This window comes from Fomitopsis serialis (genome assembly GCF_022376445.1).
Source record: "Fomitopsis serialis strain Sig1Antser10 chromosome Unknown B0H18scaffold_20, whole genome shotgun sequence".
Classification (NCBI taxonomy): domain Eukaryota; kingdom Fungi; phylum Basidiomycota; class Agaricomycetes; order Polyporales; family Fomitopsidaceae; genus Fomitopsis; species Fomitopsis serialis.
The window spans coordinates 62,838-78,255 of NW_025954980.1; the positions used below are offsets into that span (position 1 = coordinate 62,838).

General features: G+C 56.3%; 6 protein-coding genes across 6 annotated transcripts; 4 read left to right on the forward strand and 2 right to left on the reverse strand.

The window, feature by feature from the left end:
* Positions 1–1,267: 1,267 nt before the first annotated feature.
* On the forward strand, positions 1,268–2,303 carry B0H18DRAFT_1117388 (uncharacterized protein; the record flags this gene model as incomplete). Its single annotated transcript, XM_048033571.1, has 6 exons — positions 1,268–1,417; positions 1,482–1,567; positions 1,628–1,868; positions 1,926–2,036; positions 2,089–2,211; positions 2,268–2,303. The coding sequence occupies 6 exons, from the start codon at positions 1,268–1,270 to the stop codon at positions 2,301–2,303; spliced, it is 747 nt and encodes a 248-aa protein (XP_047895332.1).
* A 51-nt stretch (positions 2,304–2,354) lies between these two features.
* On the reverse strand, positions 2,355–4,680 carry B0H18DRAFT_953536 (uncharacterized protein; the record flags this gene model as incomplete). Its single annotated transcript, XM_048042194.1, has 10 exons — positions 2,355–2,556; positions 2,579–2,647; positions 2,703–2,859; positions 2,924–3,176; positions 3,303–3,344; positions 3,394–3,590; positions 3,826–4,154; positions 4,206–4,214; positions 4,345–4,408; positions 4,470–4,680. The coding sequence occupies 10 exons, from the start codon at positions 4,678–4,680 to the stop codon at positions 2,355–2,357; spliced, it is 1,533 nt and encodes a 510-aa protein (XP_047895333.1).
* A 1,241-nt stretch (positions 4,681–5,921) lies between these two features.
* Positions 5,922–7,367, forward strand: B0H18DRAFT_1117390 (kinase-like domain-containing protein; the record flags this gene model as incomplete). The annotated part of the gene is made up of 6 exons (XM_048033572.1): positions 5,922–6,064; positions 6,117–6,445; positions 6,502–6,726; positions 6,774–6,904; positions 6,945–7,110; positions 7,165–7,367. The coding sequence occupies 6 exons, from the start codon at positions 5,922–5,924 to the stop codon at positions 7,365–7,367; spliced, it is 1,197 nt and encodes a 398-aa protein (XP_047895334.1).
* A 1,390-nt stretch (positions 7,368–8,757) lies between these two features.
* On the reverse strand, positions 8,758–9,486 carry B0H18DRAFT_825962 (uncharacterized protein; the record flags this gene model as incomplete). The annotated part of the gene is made up of 2 exons (XM_048039348.1): positions 8,758–8,984; positions 9,324–9,486. Coding segments are annotated over 2 exons (390 nt in total), but the record flags the coding sequence as incomplete, so codon positions are not given.
* A 644-nt stretch (positions 9,487–10,130) lies between these two features.
* Positions 10,131–10,738, forward strand: B0H18DRAFT_1117392 (uncharacterized protein; the record flags this gene model as incomplete). The annotated part of the gene is made up of 3 exons (XM_048033573.1): positions 10,131–10,267; positions 10,331–10,409; positions 10,481–10,738. The coding sequence occupies 3 exons, from the start codon at positions 10,131–10,133 to the stop codon at positions 10,736–10,738; spliced, it is 474 nt and encodes a 157-aa protein (XP_047895336.1).
* Positions 10,739–12,334: 1,596 nt separating this feature from the next.
* B0H18DRAFT_996660 (GMC oxidoreductase) lies at positions 12,335–15,399 on the forward strand. The gene is made up of 17 exons (XM_048045430.1): positions 12,335–12,475; positions 12,529–12,653; positions 12,776–12,914; positions 12,963–13,032; positions 13,084–13,166; positions 13,230–13,288; positions 13,345–13,383; positions 13,511–13,579; positions 13,636–13,814; positions 13,872–14,014; positions 14,065–14,143; positions 14,202–14,420; positions 14,459–14,520; positions 14,571–14,711; positions 14,764–14,847; positions 14,907–15,023; positions 15,105–15,399. Exons 1-17 carry the CDS (start codon positions 12,421–12,423, stop codon positions 15,200–15,202), a joined length of 1,761 nt encoding a protein of 586 aa, XP_047895337.1. The 5' UTR covers positions 12,335–12,420; the 3' UTR covers positions 15,203–15,399.
* The last annotated feature ends 19 nt before the right edge of the window (positions 15,400–15,418 follow it).

A 15,418-nucleotide genomic window follows, 5' to 3' on the forward strand; every position in this document is an offset into this window, starting at 1 on the left:
CAGCGCACTGGCAAGGCTGTCTGTGGGTACCTCTGTTTGAGTGTTCGTGGCTCACTGCGAATCAGTCACAGACGCATTGAAAATTGGTATGCATCTGTCTTTGACATGTGAGCAGGCATGTACGGATCCTCGTAACCTGTCAATGTCGTCTATATTTCACAGCGAGTCTTGTCGTCGATTCCGGGAATGTTATTCTTCTCTGTCCCGCCTTTCGCCCGAAGAGACGCTTCGCCCCGGATTCACCGGATGCAACGATAGCGGATCTGGCAAACACCATCGCTGGTCGTGGACAAAGGTGAGCTGGGGCCTACTTGTTATGGCAAATCTGAAGTCAAGTCAAGTCATGCGCAGGGTATTTTCATGGCCACGTTTCTCGCAACATTGAACGACTTGCAGTAAACCGAGATCAAGAAAGATATTGGAGGTGAGCTTCTTTCTAGGACATTTATGTCGTCAGTCTTCGTCGTCATACGGGCTATGTCAGGCACACCGAGCAGTTGAAGATTCTAGTGGCTCCCTGTACGGCAAGCATATCGACGGGCGAGCATCATACTGCTTTCCACGTTGAACGCGACGAACGGCTCCTCAGCTGCTACACTTCCAGTTGGATTTCGGGTGCCTCTTGGCATTCTCCGAGTCTAGCCACGCTGCTGTGCTCATGCCAAAGCGAATGCGTGCGGATTCACAATGGACTTGGTGTTGACTCTGATGATAATGGTCAACCGCGGACGAGTACAACCCTCATCGATTTACCCGGTGATCCTCGGCCAGTGTGTGTGAACAATGCAGTGCGCCAGTATTCGCACATGGTTATCCTTGAAGGACAAACACTGTACCAGGTATGGTTGCTCTCCTTGATCTGTTCGGTCATGGTCGGGTACGGCGAGAATCCCAAGATGCTGCACAGACACGTTGACGCTGCGATCCGGAGTTCGCAGGGTGTGGATGAGCATTCGCGAGCCCGGTTCAGTTCGGCATGCAAGGGGCGAGCACTGCCTTGTCGATCTGCGCGCGCCGCGGATGAAGATCCAGGGCGGGATCAACATGTTGCAACGCCAGGACAAGGGGATGATGCCAACTGCAGCGACGCGAATTGGTTGGCCAGACCGGGTCGTTGATCGAGCATGTGTTCGCCGCAGGACGACGCCGTCACGACGCCCAGGACCTGATGCGATGTTGTTTCAGTCAATAACCGGCCGTGCCTTACTTCATAACTCATACATATACGCAGAGCGCAGGGAGTTCTCGACGATGACGACCCTCCGCCATGGCATCCGTACCCGCACTTCGCAAGGCACTTGCTTACTTTGAGGAACCCGCCCGCGGGCCGATTCCTGTGGACATCTATGAGGCTCAGTACTGGGAGATGGCAGGGGCACATGCGTGTCTGATGAACGGGCTACTGAACGTGTACCAAGTGAGTGACCGCCTTTCACGAACACAGGACGTGTCCAGGACGCTGACCTCAGACTTGTGCATAGCAAGCGACATCCGTACCCAAAGAGAAAGAGAAAGACTTCGTTGGCTATGTTCTCCAATGGGTAGCAGCTCTAGAACACCATCATCAGTGCGTGCTCCTGACAACGGCCAAGTAACAGGGGACTCGTGTCTGACACTGCTTTTGCAGTTGGGAGGAGAACATCTATTACCCTCTCTTCAATCCGAAGTTCGACACTTCCTCTATTGTGGCGGAACACGCGACCTTCACGGAGGGCATGCACAAGTTCGAGCAGTACCTCGTTTTTTGTCTCCCTTCGGGCGAGAAGTGGGGATACGACCAGGTCGCGGGACCTCACGATCAACAACCCTACGATGGTGAAAGGCTGAGAACGCTCGTGGATGCATTCATTGAGCCTCTCACGAAGCACGTAAGTCAGACACCTGAATGACTGGGAGGATGCTCTGAGACTAATGTACAGTGACAGTTCATGCAGGAGATCACGTACCTCGAACCGGCGAAGCTTCGCGCGTCCGGGTTGGCGGAAACGGAGGTCAAGCACATCGCCGACGTCAGCACCCAACATATGAAGGAGATGGTCAGTGCTCAGGCTCGTCCAACCGAGCATGTTCTCACAGAAGGGGCACCAGCCACCGACAACGTTCCTCGTTTACACGATTATACACTCACCACCAACGTCCGGCTTCCCACCCGTCCCAGGGCTCGTCAAGTCATTCTTGGGGCCATACGTGCTCTCGTTGCCCAACAGACGTGTACGTTCCCTGAAACCGCATCTGAACGAGGTTGGCTGATATTGTTTGAATCGAAGTATTGGCAATTCGCCCCGAAGAACGGTGTTTGCTAATGGGATAGATCATGTTACAACACTGGGCGGCTCATATACAACCTGTTCTCGTCAAAGGACATATCTGAAGTCACGATTCTGGATATCTGTCAGGTCGAGATACTCCTGTGTCGCGAGGATCGTCAGCAGCCTTTCCAGACCCGCGTCCGAGGTACCCACCTTCTCCAGCTTCCTCTCGACCGTGGTTCCATCCGCGAGCAGGACCTCGATGTACACATCATCGCGTCGTGTCTCTCGGCTCAGGTCGCGTTTCCTGTTCTCGCGCGCCAGCATACCGGATGATCAGCAGCAAGCCCATGCAGCAGAGGTAGCAGATGCCAATAACCGTCCACGGGACGTGGTTCCTGCATACCCAGCATGAGTGACAGGCTATATGCGGTAATAATTTGGAGAGCTGACCTGGGGACATACTGCGCCTGCCACATGAACGGGCCCGCTGAGTTGCCGACGCAGTAGCCGATCAGCATGATCGCGTTGACTGTGACCTTCTTGGTGTGTCCCGCGGTGACGTTCGTCACCCAGGAGAGCGCGAGTACGAACGCCGTTACACTGATGTCTGAGAAAACACGCAAATCAGTCATCGTACGCGCCAGGGCAATCGAACGTTGGACGAGACTCACTCGTCAGCTCCTGCCCGCACAACAAGCCTGCCTTATTGCTCCACGGCAGAAAGTTCACCAGCAAGATGCCCAGCAGCGTCGGGAGATACCAGCACACGCCCACGTACGCCCTCGCGTTGTTCAGACGTGTCGCGAGGTTCACGCCGGACGAGATCGTCAGCAGCTCGATCGCGCCGCTCACGAGGCTGAAGAGCGTCGTCTGCAGGTTCGAGAACCCGAAGGATCCATGATGATCTGCGTCTGGTTCGTGAGGCTGTTGGGCACGTTGTCGAGGGCGGAGAAGAGGAAGAAAGCCAGGTCTTCGGGTCGAGGAGGGCTCGTAGAATCTTGGCGCATACATCAGTATTGGATATGCGATGAAGGGGGGCGGGGTACGCACTGTTCCTTCTTGAATGCTTGTTCTCACGCCCGTTTGGTTCACCTGCACGACGTCAATGAGAACTGCGCGACGTCGCAGGTATCATGTTCACCTTCAGCCGCTGCACTGCGATGACTCGCTCCTCATGGGTGAGGAACCAGGCGTTAGTTGGGAGTCGGGGAACATGAGCCTGCCAGAGTGTCGTAAGACCCGTGTTTGGCACAAAATGGTAAATCCACCAGAATGCAACGGAAGAGACTATGGTGATGGCACCGGTTATCACGACGAGCCTGACGGTGCCATCATAAGCTATGTGCGGTGTCGATGCATCGAAGAAAGACGTTACCATTGCCAAGGCTCGAAGTTCGGCGTGTGGTATGCAATGACCGAAGCTCACGAATCCAAGGATAATCTGAGCTGACAACGAGGGTCAGCATAGCATAGGCGGAAGGGATACACAAACTGCAAACCAGTTCCGTTCATCATGACTAGCAAAAACCACTGGCCGTCATCGAAGCACAACACAGGAACGCCAGACACGCACACCAGTACCCGACCCTCAGTGTCTGTTCCTTGCGGGTGTAGAACATGGAGGTCACGACCATGAACCCGGGGTAACCGAACCCTCGCATATACCCAGCACGAAGCGGCACGCGAGCAAGCCTCCGAAGTCCTTGCAGGCTGCGTGGCACGCCATGGCCGTGCCCCAGATGAAGATGTTGACACTGGTTGGGGTTTCCGTAAGTCCTGCGACGGGACGCAGGATGTATGCGGGGTACTCGCCTGAGCCATTTGCCGACGGGCAGACGTTGCAGGGCGAGGTTCTGGGGGTACTCAAAGACGAGGTAGCTGATGTAGAAGATCGTCCCGAGCCTGGCGGAACCACGTCAACATGCGAGACGCGCGTGAGAGAGGCGGGCGCACCAGTTGTATCTGTGTAGGTCAAGTTGAGACAGCCTGTATGCGCGGAAAAAGCGAATGCTGCTCACTCGTTCGTGGTCAAGTGCGTTGCCGTCCTGTGTGTGGTTCGCGTCAGCGGACACGCGACCAGCTTCTGACTCACTTTAGACCCAGGATCGCCGCATTCCCAAGCGTGAGTTTGTCCATATACTGCACCCAATAAATCGCTACATCGCACATAATCATCGTCGTACCCTCAGCTTCCATCGCAAGATAGCCCACACTCACTGCACATAAGCGGCATGATATGCCAGTCGATCTTCCTCCGCACCCGCAACGCTTCCTGCGGGTCCACCTGAGTGACCGTGCCCGCCACGAGCTGCGCACCCGTATCGACCTCGTTCGTGAACACTGCGACGTGCACCTCTGGCTGCTTCTCGTTGACGATGACGTCTTTGGTGTCGACGGAAGCTCGCTCGGAACCGGTTCGGGTCGCCATGGCGGTAAGTTCTGCGTGGTTCAGCAGGTCTTCAGCGAGAAGAGGGCACTTCACTTCGTGGGAGGGTCAGGCCTATCATGCCGATACCGGGGGACAAGCATCGAGGGGGCGAGGTATTGAGCGGCTTCTACGGAGCGGCGTGCGTCTTCGCGAAGCATCCGCCTTTCTACGCTGAGCGAGAAGACCCTGTGAAAGCAAGAAGAAGATAGTTGTCAGTGCATGAGAAGATAGGTACCAAGTTCACCAGACCGTTATCGCACACTACCTTTAGAGTTACACTGGAGTTACAGGCTGGGGGACGCGCACGAACCGTTGGACACCACTGGTTCTGGGCGTGAAACACTCACGCTTGCCGTATGATCGTTCCTGCAATCCTTTCCGTGGAGGAGCAAAGGCCGCCATCGTTTCTCCGACGCGGTAGCGACGCTCATAGCTTCCCAGGCCGGTCATACCGCAAAGCGTTGTCTGCGGCAGCCGCAAACACGCCGAAGGCGAAGAGATGTTTATCATAGGTGCCGTAGTGTTCTCTCCTGGCTGTGTGAGTAGTGAGTGCGGGCTTGCAATGATTTGAGAGTGTATAACGAGAATACTGCATCACCAGGACGCAGTATCGCGCTCGACTCGGTCGGACCGATTTCAAGGTTGTGATCAATGGGGCCCTCATGGTCAGCGATACGCAGATTGCTGGCGAGTGCAGAATTGGAGCGAGTGCAGAATTGGAGTAGGAGTTTCACTAGACCACGATTGAAGGCATATACGAGATTAAGAGAGTATTCATGAGGCTCATGCAATGATTGAAGGTTTGTAACAAACGAGAGCTGGCAGTGGCGGTGGCAGCACTGCCAGCAGCAGCAAGAATTGGTCTCTGCCACGGAGCGCCGGTGCCACCCACGGAGCCCCGGGCCGGAGGCTGCACTCGTAAGTTACTCAACGTTACTCAACGCCTGGGCCAGAGTCTCGTTGTGGCGATGCTTGGCTCGTATTGGCGCATAACCAGGATTATCATCAAATATTCACTCCATGTAGAACACCATCATAGTGCAACGTATGAAGCGTTTTATACGATTAGCGCGAGGCATCATGTATGGCACAATTGAGGGTGAGGATAACCCCAAGTCAACTCGAGCAGCATGCGCAGGCCAACTCGCGCCGATATACACCAGCGCTTGACTAAATGTAATACCCTCCTCCTCCTCCTCCTCCTCCTCCTCGTCGGCCCTCTTATCCCCCCATTGCGTGTTATGACCACCGCTCCTGGCTTCGACAACGACTACTTCCCTGCTCGCCTCAATGCCCCGCTGAAAGCTGGCCGCTATAAGATTCGCCGTAAGCTCGGCGAGGGCGTGTCCTCGTCTTCTTGGATTGTCTACGACGAGGATGGCGAGTGAGTGAGCGTTCCAGCTGTGTTCCCAACGCACCGTTGCTCATCTCCGCAGGCGAGGCTACAAGTACCTCGCTGCCAAGATTCTGACCGTCGACGCCACAAAACGACATGGCACGGGCCAGATGCGCGAGCTCGAGTTCATGAAGGAGATCAGAGGGTGGAAAGACTCTGACCACCTTCCCCTGCTACGTGATCACTTTGTTGAGCGTGGCCCGCGGGGCGAACATCTGTGTCTGGTCATGGACCTTTACAGCACCTCTGTCTCGGCCCTGCGTCGTTCAGCACCTCACAAGGCGCTGCCGCCTTACATGACGCGAAACATTATCATGATGCTGGTGGAAGCTCTCGTCCAGCTGCACTCAATGCGCATAGTCCACACAGGTCAGCCGGTAACTCGCTCGTCGCCGTACCATCTACAATTATTCACATCTGTACAGATGTGAAGCTAGACAACCTCCTCTTCGGCAACTCGCTTTATTACTGGGAAGAGGACCTCGACCGCTTCCTCGAGGCAAACCCAGCCGAGACAGACGGTAGCTTCGAGCTTGACGGCGAGAGCTACCCCCTCCTCAAGTCCCAACCAATCCCACACGGCTATTCCTGGGATACCAACGCGTTCGAAGCCGAGTTGATGCTCATCTACCTAGTGGACTACGGCCAAGGTCAGCGACTAACCGAAGCACTGCAGAGAGCCTCATAACCCCCACAGCCCAGCGCGCGGGCGAGCAGCCTACGACCGACTGCTTCAGCGCGTACGCCCTCCGCGCCCCGAAGTTATTCTCCAGTCTGACTTTGGGCCAGGACTGGACATCTGGGCCGTCGGCTGCATTGTACGCTCCTGTATGCATCACGCGGGCTTTGTGATCTGATTTTTGCGCAGACGTTCGAGCTCCTTGTGGGCCGCTGGCTCTTCCACCCGGAAGAGGGCGAGGACTGGAGTGTGGAGGACGACCACCTCGCGAAGATGATGGAGATGACCGGCCAACGCTTCCCCGCGCCGATGCTCGAACGTGCGAAGCGGCGAAAGGAGTTTTTCGATGACGATGGTACGGCTCGGTTCAGTCCCATCCATGTTAGTTCATACTCAGCCCCGATGACAGGCAACCTCCTGCGCATTTCGGAGCTCATACCGAGCAGTCTGGAAACCGCCATGGCGAACTACAAGGTACCGGGCCTCTCGGAGGACGAGATCAAGAAGGCGGCGGACTTCATCCGCGCCTGTTTGCGTTTCGACTACTCGGAACGTGCCACGGCGGAGGAGTTGCAAGATCACGCGTTCCTGGCAGACGCGTTCAAATGCTAGGGCACAACTAAAGGATAGTGTAGGATAGCCCACTCATGTACCGATTGTGCTGGTGATGTCGGGTCTAGGTTGTATGCAGTAGCCATGAGGCAGGCCTTCCATTGCACCGCGAAGAACGCCGGTCGCCCACTGAGCGCTGATTTTAAGAGCCCGAGAAAACTGCTCAGCTTCATCGAGCAGATGTGTGCACCTTGTATGAGATTGTACTGGTGTTATCGGGTCGCGGCGTATACAATAGGGTTTGAGGAATACATATATGGAGAGGCGGTCCTTCCATGCGCCGCGCGGCGTCTCCCACTGGGCGCTGATCCTACGAAAATGAGACCTCGGACAAGCACGGTCAAGCACGCGTGTGCGTTTGAATCCTGACAATATAATATCGAACTGCTCACCACAGCGTACCCGGCCGTCTGATGCAAGTGCAATACGCACGGAGGCAGTAGGCTGCAGCTCCAGATGTCTACGAAACGCATCGCTGTGGGCGAGCAAACCCCCGGTCGGCGAGTGGAGTCGCCACACAGATGGGCATTAGCCCTCTTCGACCACTCAGTTGATTTTGCACCAACGGACACGTGCCGGTGCAGCGCACTGAAATACGTCTGCGATGACTTACTGGGGTACGTCAACTTCAGATGCGGGGTGTGTCGATGGCACGGGTAGACAGATAAGATGCACATGTCGATGTTTCCTGTCTGAAGGACAAACCACCAATACTAGAAAGAGGCATCACATACCTACTGTATTGCCTTTGGAAATCCCGTTGAAGCCAACGAGTCAGAATGCGATTGGCAAGGGCACAAGACAGGATTACCGAAGAACGAACTGTCGGATTGGTACAACTGCTAAGTACCTTGCTGCACCCGCGGAAGCCGCGGCACGACCACCTTGAATCTAACGCGTGCATTCGTCTAACCCGCGGGCGTACACACATGCATGTCATCGCGTCCATCACCAGCACTGTCAGCTAACAATCCATAGCCAGTCAGAACCAACACGCCCGTAAAATAATAATGAAAGAGACAAGAAACCAAGCGGGCAAGTGGGCACCCCCAGCCCACCCGCCTACGCAGGTATACATTACGACAGCAGCGCCGGAGGTACAGTACACCTCCCTGATAGCCAGCCCCCAACCGTGACAGCCGTGCTCCCGATCCTGATAGCCTGAAAGCGTCGTATAGCGTGTGCGTGCGTGGTCTGCTTCCGCGGCAGAAGTCCCGGTCCGTACTCGGCTGCAGACACCGTGATCGCCCAGCCGCGTCCTCGTCCGCGCCTGCAGCTAGAGGACGGAGAACGCGCCGCAGAGCACGCTCATGAGCAGCACGCTCGTGATCGTGACGATCTGGAACGCCGCGCCGTCGACGCCGGTCCACGCGCGCATGCCCGTGCTCGCGAACGTCGTCGCGAACTGCGCGGTGGGGTTCGGCGCGCCGGAGATGGAGACGGTGGGCGCGCTCGCGTCGGGCGAGGGCGTGGACGAGTTGGTCGAGTCGGAGATGGTGAAGGTGGAGGACGAGGTGTAGAGGAGGCCGTGCGTGTAGTTAACGAACATGACGTAGTAGTCGTCGCCCGTGGGCAGGTCTTGGATGTAGACGTTGATGCTGCTCATGGATTCGGGCACTGTGGGAGGAACGGTGGTCAGTCCGGTGTCTGTTAGGGAGCGGGAGAAGGCGGGATGCAGCTGAACGCTGAACGTCCGGACCGGGGCGGTGCAGCCGATGCGTGCAAAGTTCGTCGATGGAGCGCATATAGTCTCACTTCACAGCTAAGTCCATATCGTCGGGCCCCGCGCCTTTCGAACACAATAGGCGGGGTCCAGGCGGCTTGGTATGGTGGACTTAGCTGCAATGTGATGCTTTTCTCCGGATCGCAGCTGCGGGAAGTCTACGCCATGCCGACGTATTGAACCACCTCAAGCCTTCATTCTACTCCGCTCGGTGTGAAGAGCGGAACACGTACCAAGATGCGCAACATATGATAGCCCCGACGTGCTCAATCTCTGCAGCTCAATGTCGAACTGCGTCACCCCGTCATCTAGTCCCTTCGTCCAAGAGATCAGGTTCGTCTGCCCGTTCGTCCAGACCACGCCGTTCGCCGGTTCTGTGATATTCCAATCTGCACCCCAAAAACGCCGTTAGCAAGCCCTGCACATCGCCGCCGTTCGTCTCGCTCACAGTCTGCCTTTGCGAGCGGTACCAGACACCACGCAAGGAGGATGGTCAGAAGGCCCGTCGGGACAAGCGAGAAGAGCCGGTGCTGCATCCTGTCGAGGAATACGACGCTCGCGACGCCGGCGGAGGATGAAGGAGCGTAGAGAAGGACCGATGTGGAGGGGTAGCCCGGGGGGAGGGACGGAGGCGAAGACTGCGAGGTGCGAACAACGGCGCTGCCTTTCCGTCCCCGTCGCCGCCGAGCAGTCGCCGCCACAGCCACAGCCTGTGTGTTCCTATTTGTGATGTGGCGGTTCCTGGCCCTGATGCTGCCCTGGATCCCTCCACGGCTCGACGGCAGGTTTTCTCTCCTCCCGTCACGACGATGTCGAGTTCATGTCGAGTTCATGTCGAGGTCGGAATCGTGTGTCACGACGGTGCCAAGTATTAATTGCAACTTGCTTGAGTTAGTGTCCCACCCGGTTTGCAGGGTAATACCTCCTCCGCTGTGTCGGTTGTGGCGCGACCGCCTCGGACCTGTTTTAAGTCGCGTACCACTGTACTTAGTCCAATACTGTGCCCACCAAACTCGCGCCGCCCCCGAGATCCACAAAACATGCCGAAGGCGGCCACATCAGAATACAGGGCTCGGAGGCCAGTCACTCGAGTCCAGATGAAGAGCACGGCGCGGCCGTCGCAGGAGGAGTCCGAGTCGGGAGCGGAGGAGTCGGTGTTATCGACTGTGAGTATGTCGTCGGTGAGTCACATTGTGCAGTCATGAGCAGGGCACTGATGGCGTGAGTGTATCTACAACAGACAACTCGTCACCTACAAGCCGTCGCTTAGGGCGCGACGGTTTGTCGCGCATGCACGCAGGTGGAACGCAGGCTTTGAGGTATGTGACCCCTATGTTGACTCAGATTGATCATTCCTCGCGACTCGAGCAATGCTGATGATACTTCGCAGAGTGATGACGAGGCTGCGATTGATGTGCGCGAGCATGTTCGCCTACTACATCTCGCGGCCGACATGATTGAAGAGCAATTAGACGTCGCGGATCCACAGTTCATCGAGAACGCTATGCGCGCGACCCGCTCGGCAGCAAGGTGGGCTCGAGATATCGAGGAGCACGAAAAGCGCCTTGCCATGCCTACGAATGCCCACGAACGCGGGCAGGCACTGTCCCCGAATATTATCGGCTACAAGTACAACGCAGGACGCTGACTCGCCCCATTCAATATTCGATCTCACTGCAGTGTCTCTGCTACGAAGTCACCCAGTACAATATGATGACGTCTTCACTAATTAATCTTAGGCACAGTGTCCGGGGCGGTCGCGTCACAGCCATCATAGTGGGGTTCGAAATGCCCTGCAAACCCGCCGGTGGGACACTAATATCAAGCGGGAGGTTCGTTGAAAGACACCGCTACGACGATGCTCCTCTTGTTCGCTTGGTTCTTGCTCTGCATGGTGTGTTCTTTGTACGCCCGTGGGATAGACGAATGCACGCAGTAGATTCAAGGTGGGAGTACCGTGGCTTCCGCGGGTGCAGGATCGGAACGGGTACAATGTCTTTCGAGGACAAGCCAAGCAAATGGTTCCCTTCGACGTTCTCAAGGCTTACAGCTGAGGTCTGAGGCCCTGCCTCCAATGTGATCTTCATGTGATCTCTCTCAAAGTGTTATCCTGGTGCGCTTTTCGTACCGTTTGTCAAGCTACTTATGCCGGTGCTGATGGTACGGCATCCCAATTCTGTTGTTTCTTAACACAGGGGACGGCACTGAAGCCGATTCGCACCACGGGGGTTTAGATTTGTTGACGCGCTCTTCATTCGGTCTACCAGCAAGTACTTCAAGTGAAGGTTAGCTGAAAGACATCCCTACGAGGCTCCTCTTGCACAGCTGACATCTGCCGCAGAGTGACTCACCAAATTAAGAGAGGGCACTACCGTCTGAGCGCGCGAGTCGTTGACCGAGCCTCAGAACGTTCAACGCTATTTATGACTATAAGTATCACGACATTGACCTCGGCTTCGAAGCTGCAATCTCGCAGGCCCGGAGCGGTCACTATGAATCATTGAATGCTCAAAATCTGGTCGCCTGGGCCTCATCAAGAGGCTCGCTTACGGCCGTTACGCGAAATTGGGATGCCCGCTTCAAGTTGCAACCGTTCATCTCGCCAGCCAAAACCCTTCTGCAACAGCTGTAACCACCGCCCAACGGTGTGGCTTGCTGCCCGTTTTGGCAACTCAGAGCATCGAGCGTGTTGTTTGTATTCGCGGCCACACAACTCTGCAGAAGTGTGGGACCGTGACCTTGCGGGGGTGTGGCTGGGGCCGGGCGCTGATTGGCTCGATCGAGACCACGGATCGGTCGTTGGACGTCGTTGCAGGGCGCTTCCTCGGCAGCTAAGCGCATCGTCAGTCACTTCCTCTCCTTCTCAACATTTAATCTTAAAGTCGTCTCTGCGCTTGCCCCATTTGGTGGGCCCCGCACTCTACTCGCCGGCCATGCCTCAGCTCAGTGCGTGCACGCCATGTTTTAGTGCGTCCGCATGCCTACCTCTGATGTGACAATCACGAGATATGAGTAGCAGACACGCGCCGTTCTAGGACGAACGAGGCGTGCGCATGCTGGTTGGAAGAGTCGTCGAGGTGACCCAGATTGTGTCGAAGCTGTCTCGCCAATCCTGCCGCGCTGTGATGGAAACGGGCGATAGAATCTTCTTCGATGACTTGCGCCCTGTCAGTCTCACCGCGCACGCCGCGGCCGCACGCACCCGCTGCACGCCCCGTCCAAAGAATTCACTTCCAAATCAGTCTCGGAGTTGCCTCCGCTATTTAGTCGATCCCCGCATCCTGCCACGCCCAAGCCCCTTCTTGCTCCCCACTCTCATCATCGCCCGTCATGACCGCCACCATCGACCAGGTGTCGAACAAGTTCTTTGATTACGTCGTCTGCGGTCAGTCGCATAGTACTCCCATGAGTTCCGACTTCACCTACATGCTCTCGCAGGCGGAGGCACGGCCGGCCTGACTTTGGCCGCCAGACTGTCCGAGGATCCCGAGGTCTCTGTCCTTGTACTCGAGGCTGGCGGTGCCAACCTCGATGAGCCCGGCATCTGTGAGTGCACGCGCAAAGTCCGCTACGTCGCGACACTCAGTCCCTTCAGTGCGTCCCGCCTCATATGGCACCCACTTTGCCAACGCCGATTGGACGTGGCCGTACAAAACGGTATGGTCGTTGCCGCGGCGGGATTCAGTATCTCATTTATACCTCGCAGATCAAGCAGAAGGAGCTCGGCGATGCGGATTGGTTCTGGTTCAGAGGGAAGGGCCTTGGCGGAAGTTCCGGTATCAACTTCATGTGCTGGACCAAGCCACCCCGGGAGGAAATTGACGGTATGCCCAACGCGCATATAGTCATCCCTAGTCTAACGCGTCCCGCAGAATTCGAGAAACTCGGCAACCCAGGTTGGAACTGGCAGAATTACGAGCGCTACGTTGCAAAGACTGAGGGGTAGGTTCAGCGAGGAAAGTGGTGAGTCTATTTTCTGATGGCCTTTCGCAGTTTCGTCGCTCCGAGCGAAGAAGTGAGGAAACGCAATGATAACGTCAACGTGAACTTCGACACGTGGAAGATTGGACGGGATGGTAAGGAAACTCGTTTGACTTTCGCGTTGCATGACATTGACATTGATTTCAATATCTTTACAGGTCCTCTCAAATTGGCTTATCCCGGCATGATCGACGGGCTTGAGAAGAAGTGGCTTCAGGTGGGCTTTTCGACCTTCATTCACATGAAGATCTCCTACTTATCAATTGTAACCAGAGTCTGTTCAACGCGGGCTTGTCCAAGGCTGCACACCCGGTGAGTCTCCCGCGCCTTCTCAACCAGAGCATCGATCTGACTATGTATGTATGCGGAACATAGCTCAGCGGCGACGTACGTCCTTCACAATCCGCGGAGGAACTGCATGACTCAATGGTGTCTCTAGCCCCATGGTGTCTTCCTTATCCCCAACACTTATGACCCGATCAAGCACGTTCGCTCGTACTCCACGACTGTAAGTTTCACTTGCCGTCTCATCATGGCGAGATGACGCTGACAATCGCCATACAGGCTTTCTACCTCCCCAACAAAGACAGACCGAACCTCAAGGTCCTGATCAACGCGGCGGTGCACCGCGTCAACACCCGGCCTGCGACGAATGGCAAGCTCACTGCTGTCGGGGTCGAGTTTGAGTATGACGGCAAGGTGCACACCGTCAACGCGCAGAAGGACGTCTGCTTGGCTGCTGGGTATGTGACAAGTTGGGCTCATCTTCGGAGACGTACTAATCGTATTGGTCTACCTAGTGCACTGAAGTCTCCGCATATCCTGGAGCTTTCTGGCATTGGCCGCAAGGATGTCCTCGGGAAGATCGGCGTGCCACTGAAGCTTGAGCTTCCTGGGGTCGGAGAGAACGCCCAGGAGCACATGTTCATTAGCGTCAGCTGGGGTACGTGCTCGGACATCGGTGCTAATGCACGATACTGACGACCCGTGTAGAACTCAAGCAGGACGTCGGCTTTGAAACCATCGACCTACTCAGGGACGCTACTCACAATGCCAAGCACCTAGACCTACAGTGCGTTGCTGCGTCTTCCAAACCTTCGTCCGGTCTCGTTGACACTGAGGACGTCTAGCGCGCTCGGTGAGGGTCTGTACACGAGAGGCATCATCGGCTTCGCGTTCACGGCCCTCAACGACCTTTCGCCTCTCGCGGACACGATCTACGAGCGGACGAAGGCGAAGATTCTGGCGAACAAGGACAAGTTCCCGCCGGGCCTGATGGAGCAGTACAACATCCAGCTCGATCGTATAAAGAGGGGCGCGCCCGGCTGCGAGCTCATCTGCTACCCGGGGTTCCTGGGGGGCCTGCGCCGCCCGCGGAAGGCAAGAGCTATATGACGATCTTGGTGGCGATGAACCACTGCTTCTCGAGGGGGACGATCGTGGTGTTACGTGTGCTGGTGTGGCTGTTGCCAGGACGTTGACGGGGTGTGTGATCACAGCACTCGACGTCCTCGACCCGCACAAGGAGCCCGAGTTCGACCCTCGCTACTTCGAGCATGAGGTCGACTTGGATGTCTTCACTGAGTCTGTGAAGTGGGCCAGGAAGCTGGCGGACGTCTCACCGTTGAAGGACATCATCGGTGCGTGGAGCATGTTTGTCATCCATAGTGTTGACTGATGTTGGGGCCCCAGTCAACGAGTTGAACCCGGGCCCTCAGGCGAAGGACGACGCACAGGTCCGGGACTGGATCAAGAAGTGCATGGGCACGACGTGGCGTGCGTATCCCGACAAATTCGGACTGAAACCTAGACCCTGACGCAAATTGACCCTGCAGACACCGCGTCGACGTGCTCGATGCTCCCGAAGGAGCACAACGGCGTCGTCGACCCCGAGCTCAAGGTTTACGGCACGAACAACATCCGCGTCGTTGACCTGTCCGTCGCCCGCTGCTGTTCGCTGCGCACCCTATGGGTGAGTACTCCGTGCATTCCGCTTCGCGAGCGCACGGTGATCTGACGTGCGTGTTGGACAGCGACTGTGTACGGCATCGCGGAGCAGGGCGCGGATATCATCAAGGGCAAGTTCAACCCCCTCGAGGCGAGCATGGCGTCGCTCAAGCTGGGCGCGTGAGACTAGCGAGGAGCTTGAGACGACACACGTACGTATCACAGGGACGATTGTTGGAATAGAATGTTGCATCAGCCCTTCGTTAGAACTTAGAAGGCTTGGGGGATGGTCTGGCATGCTGGTGGGATCGGGATGCTGTGAGGTATTGCAATGCATGGATACGTACATACAATGACAGGAATCGGATTTTCTTGCGGCGATGATAGGTCTTTCATTGTG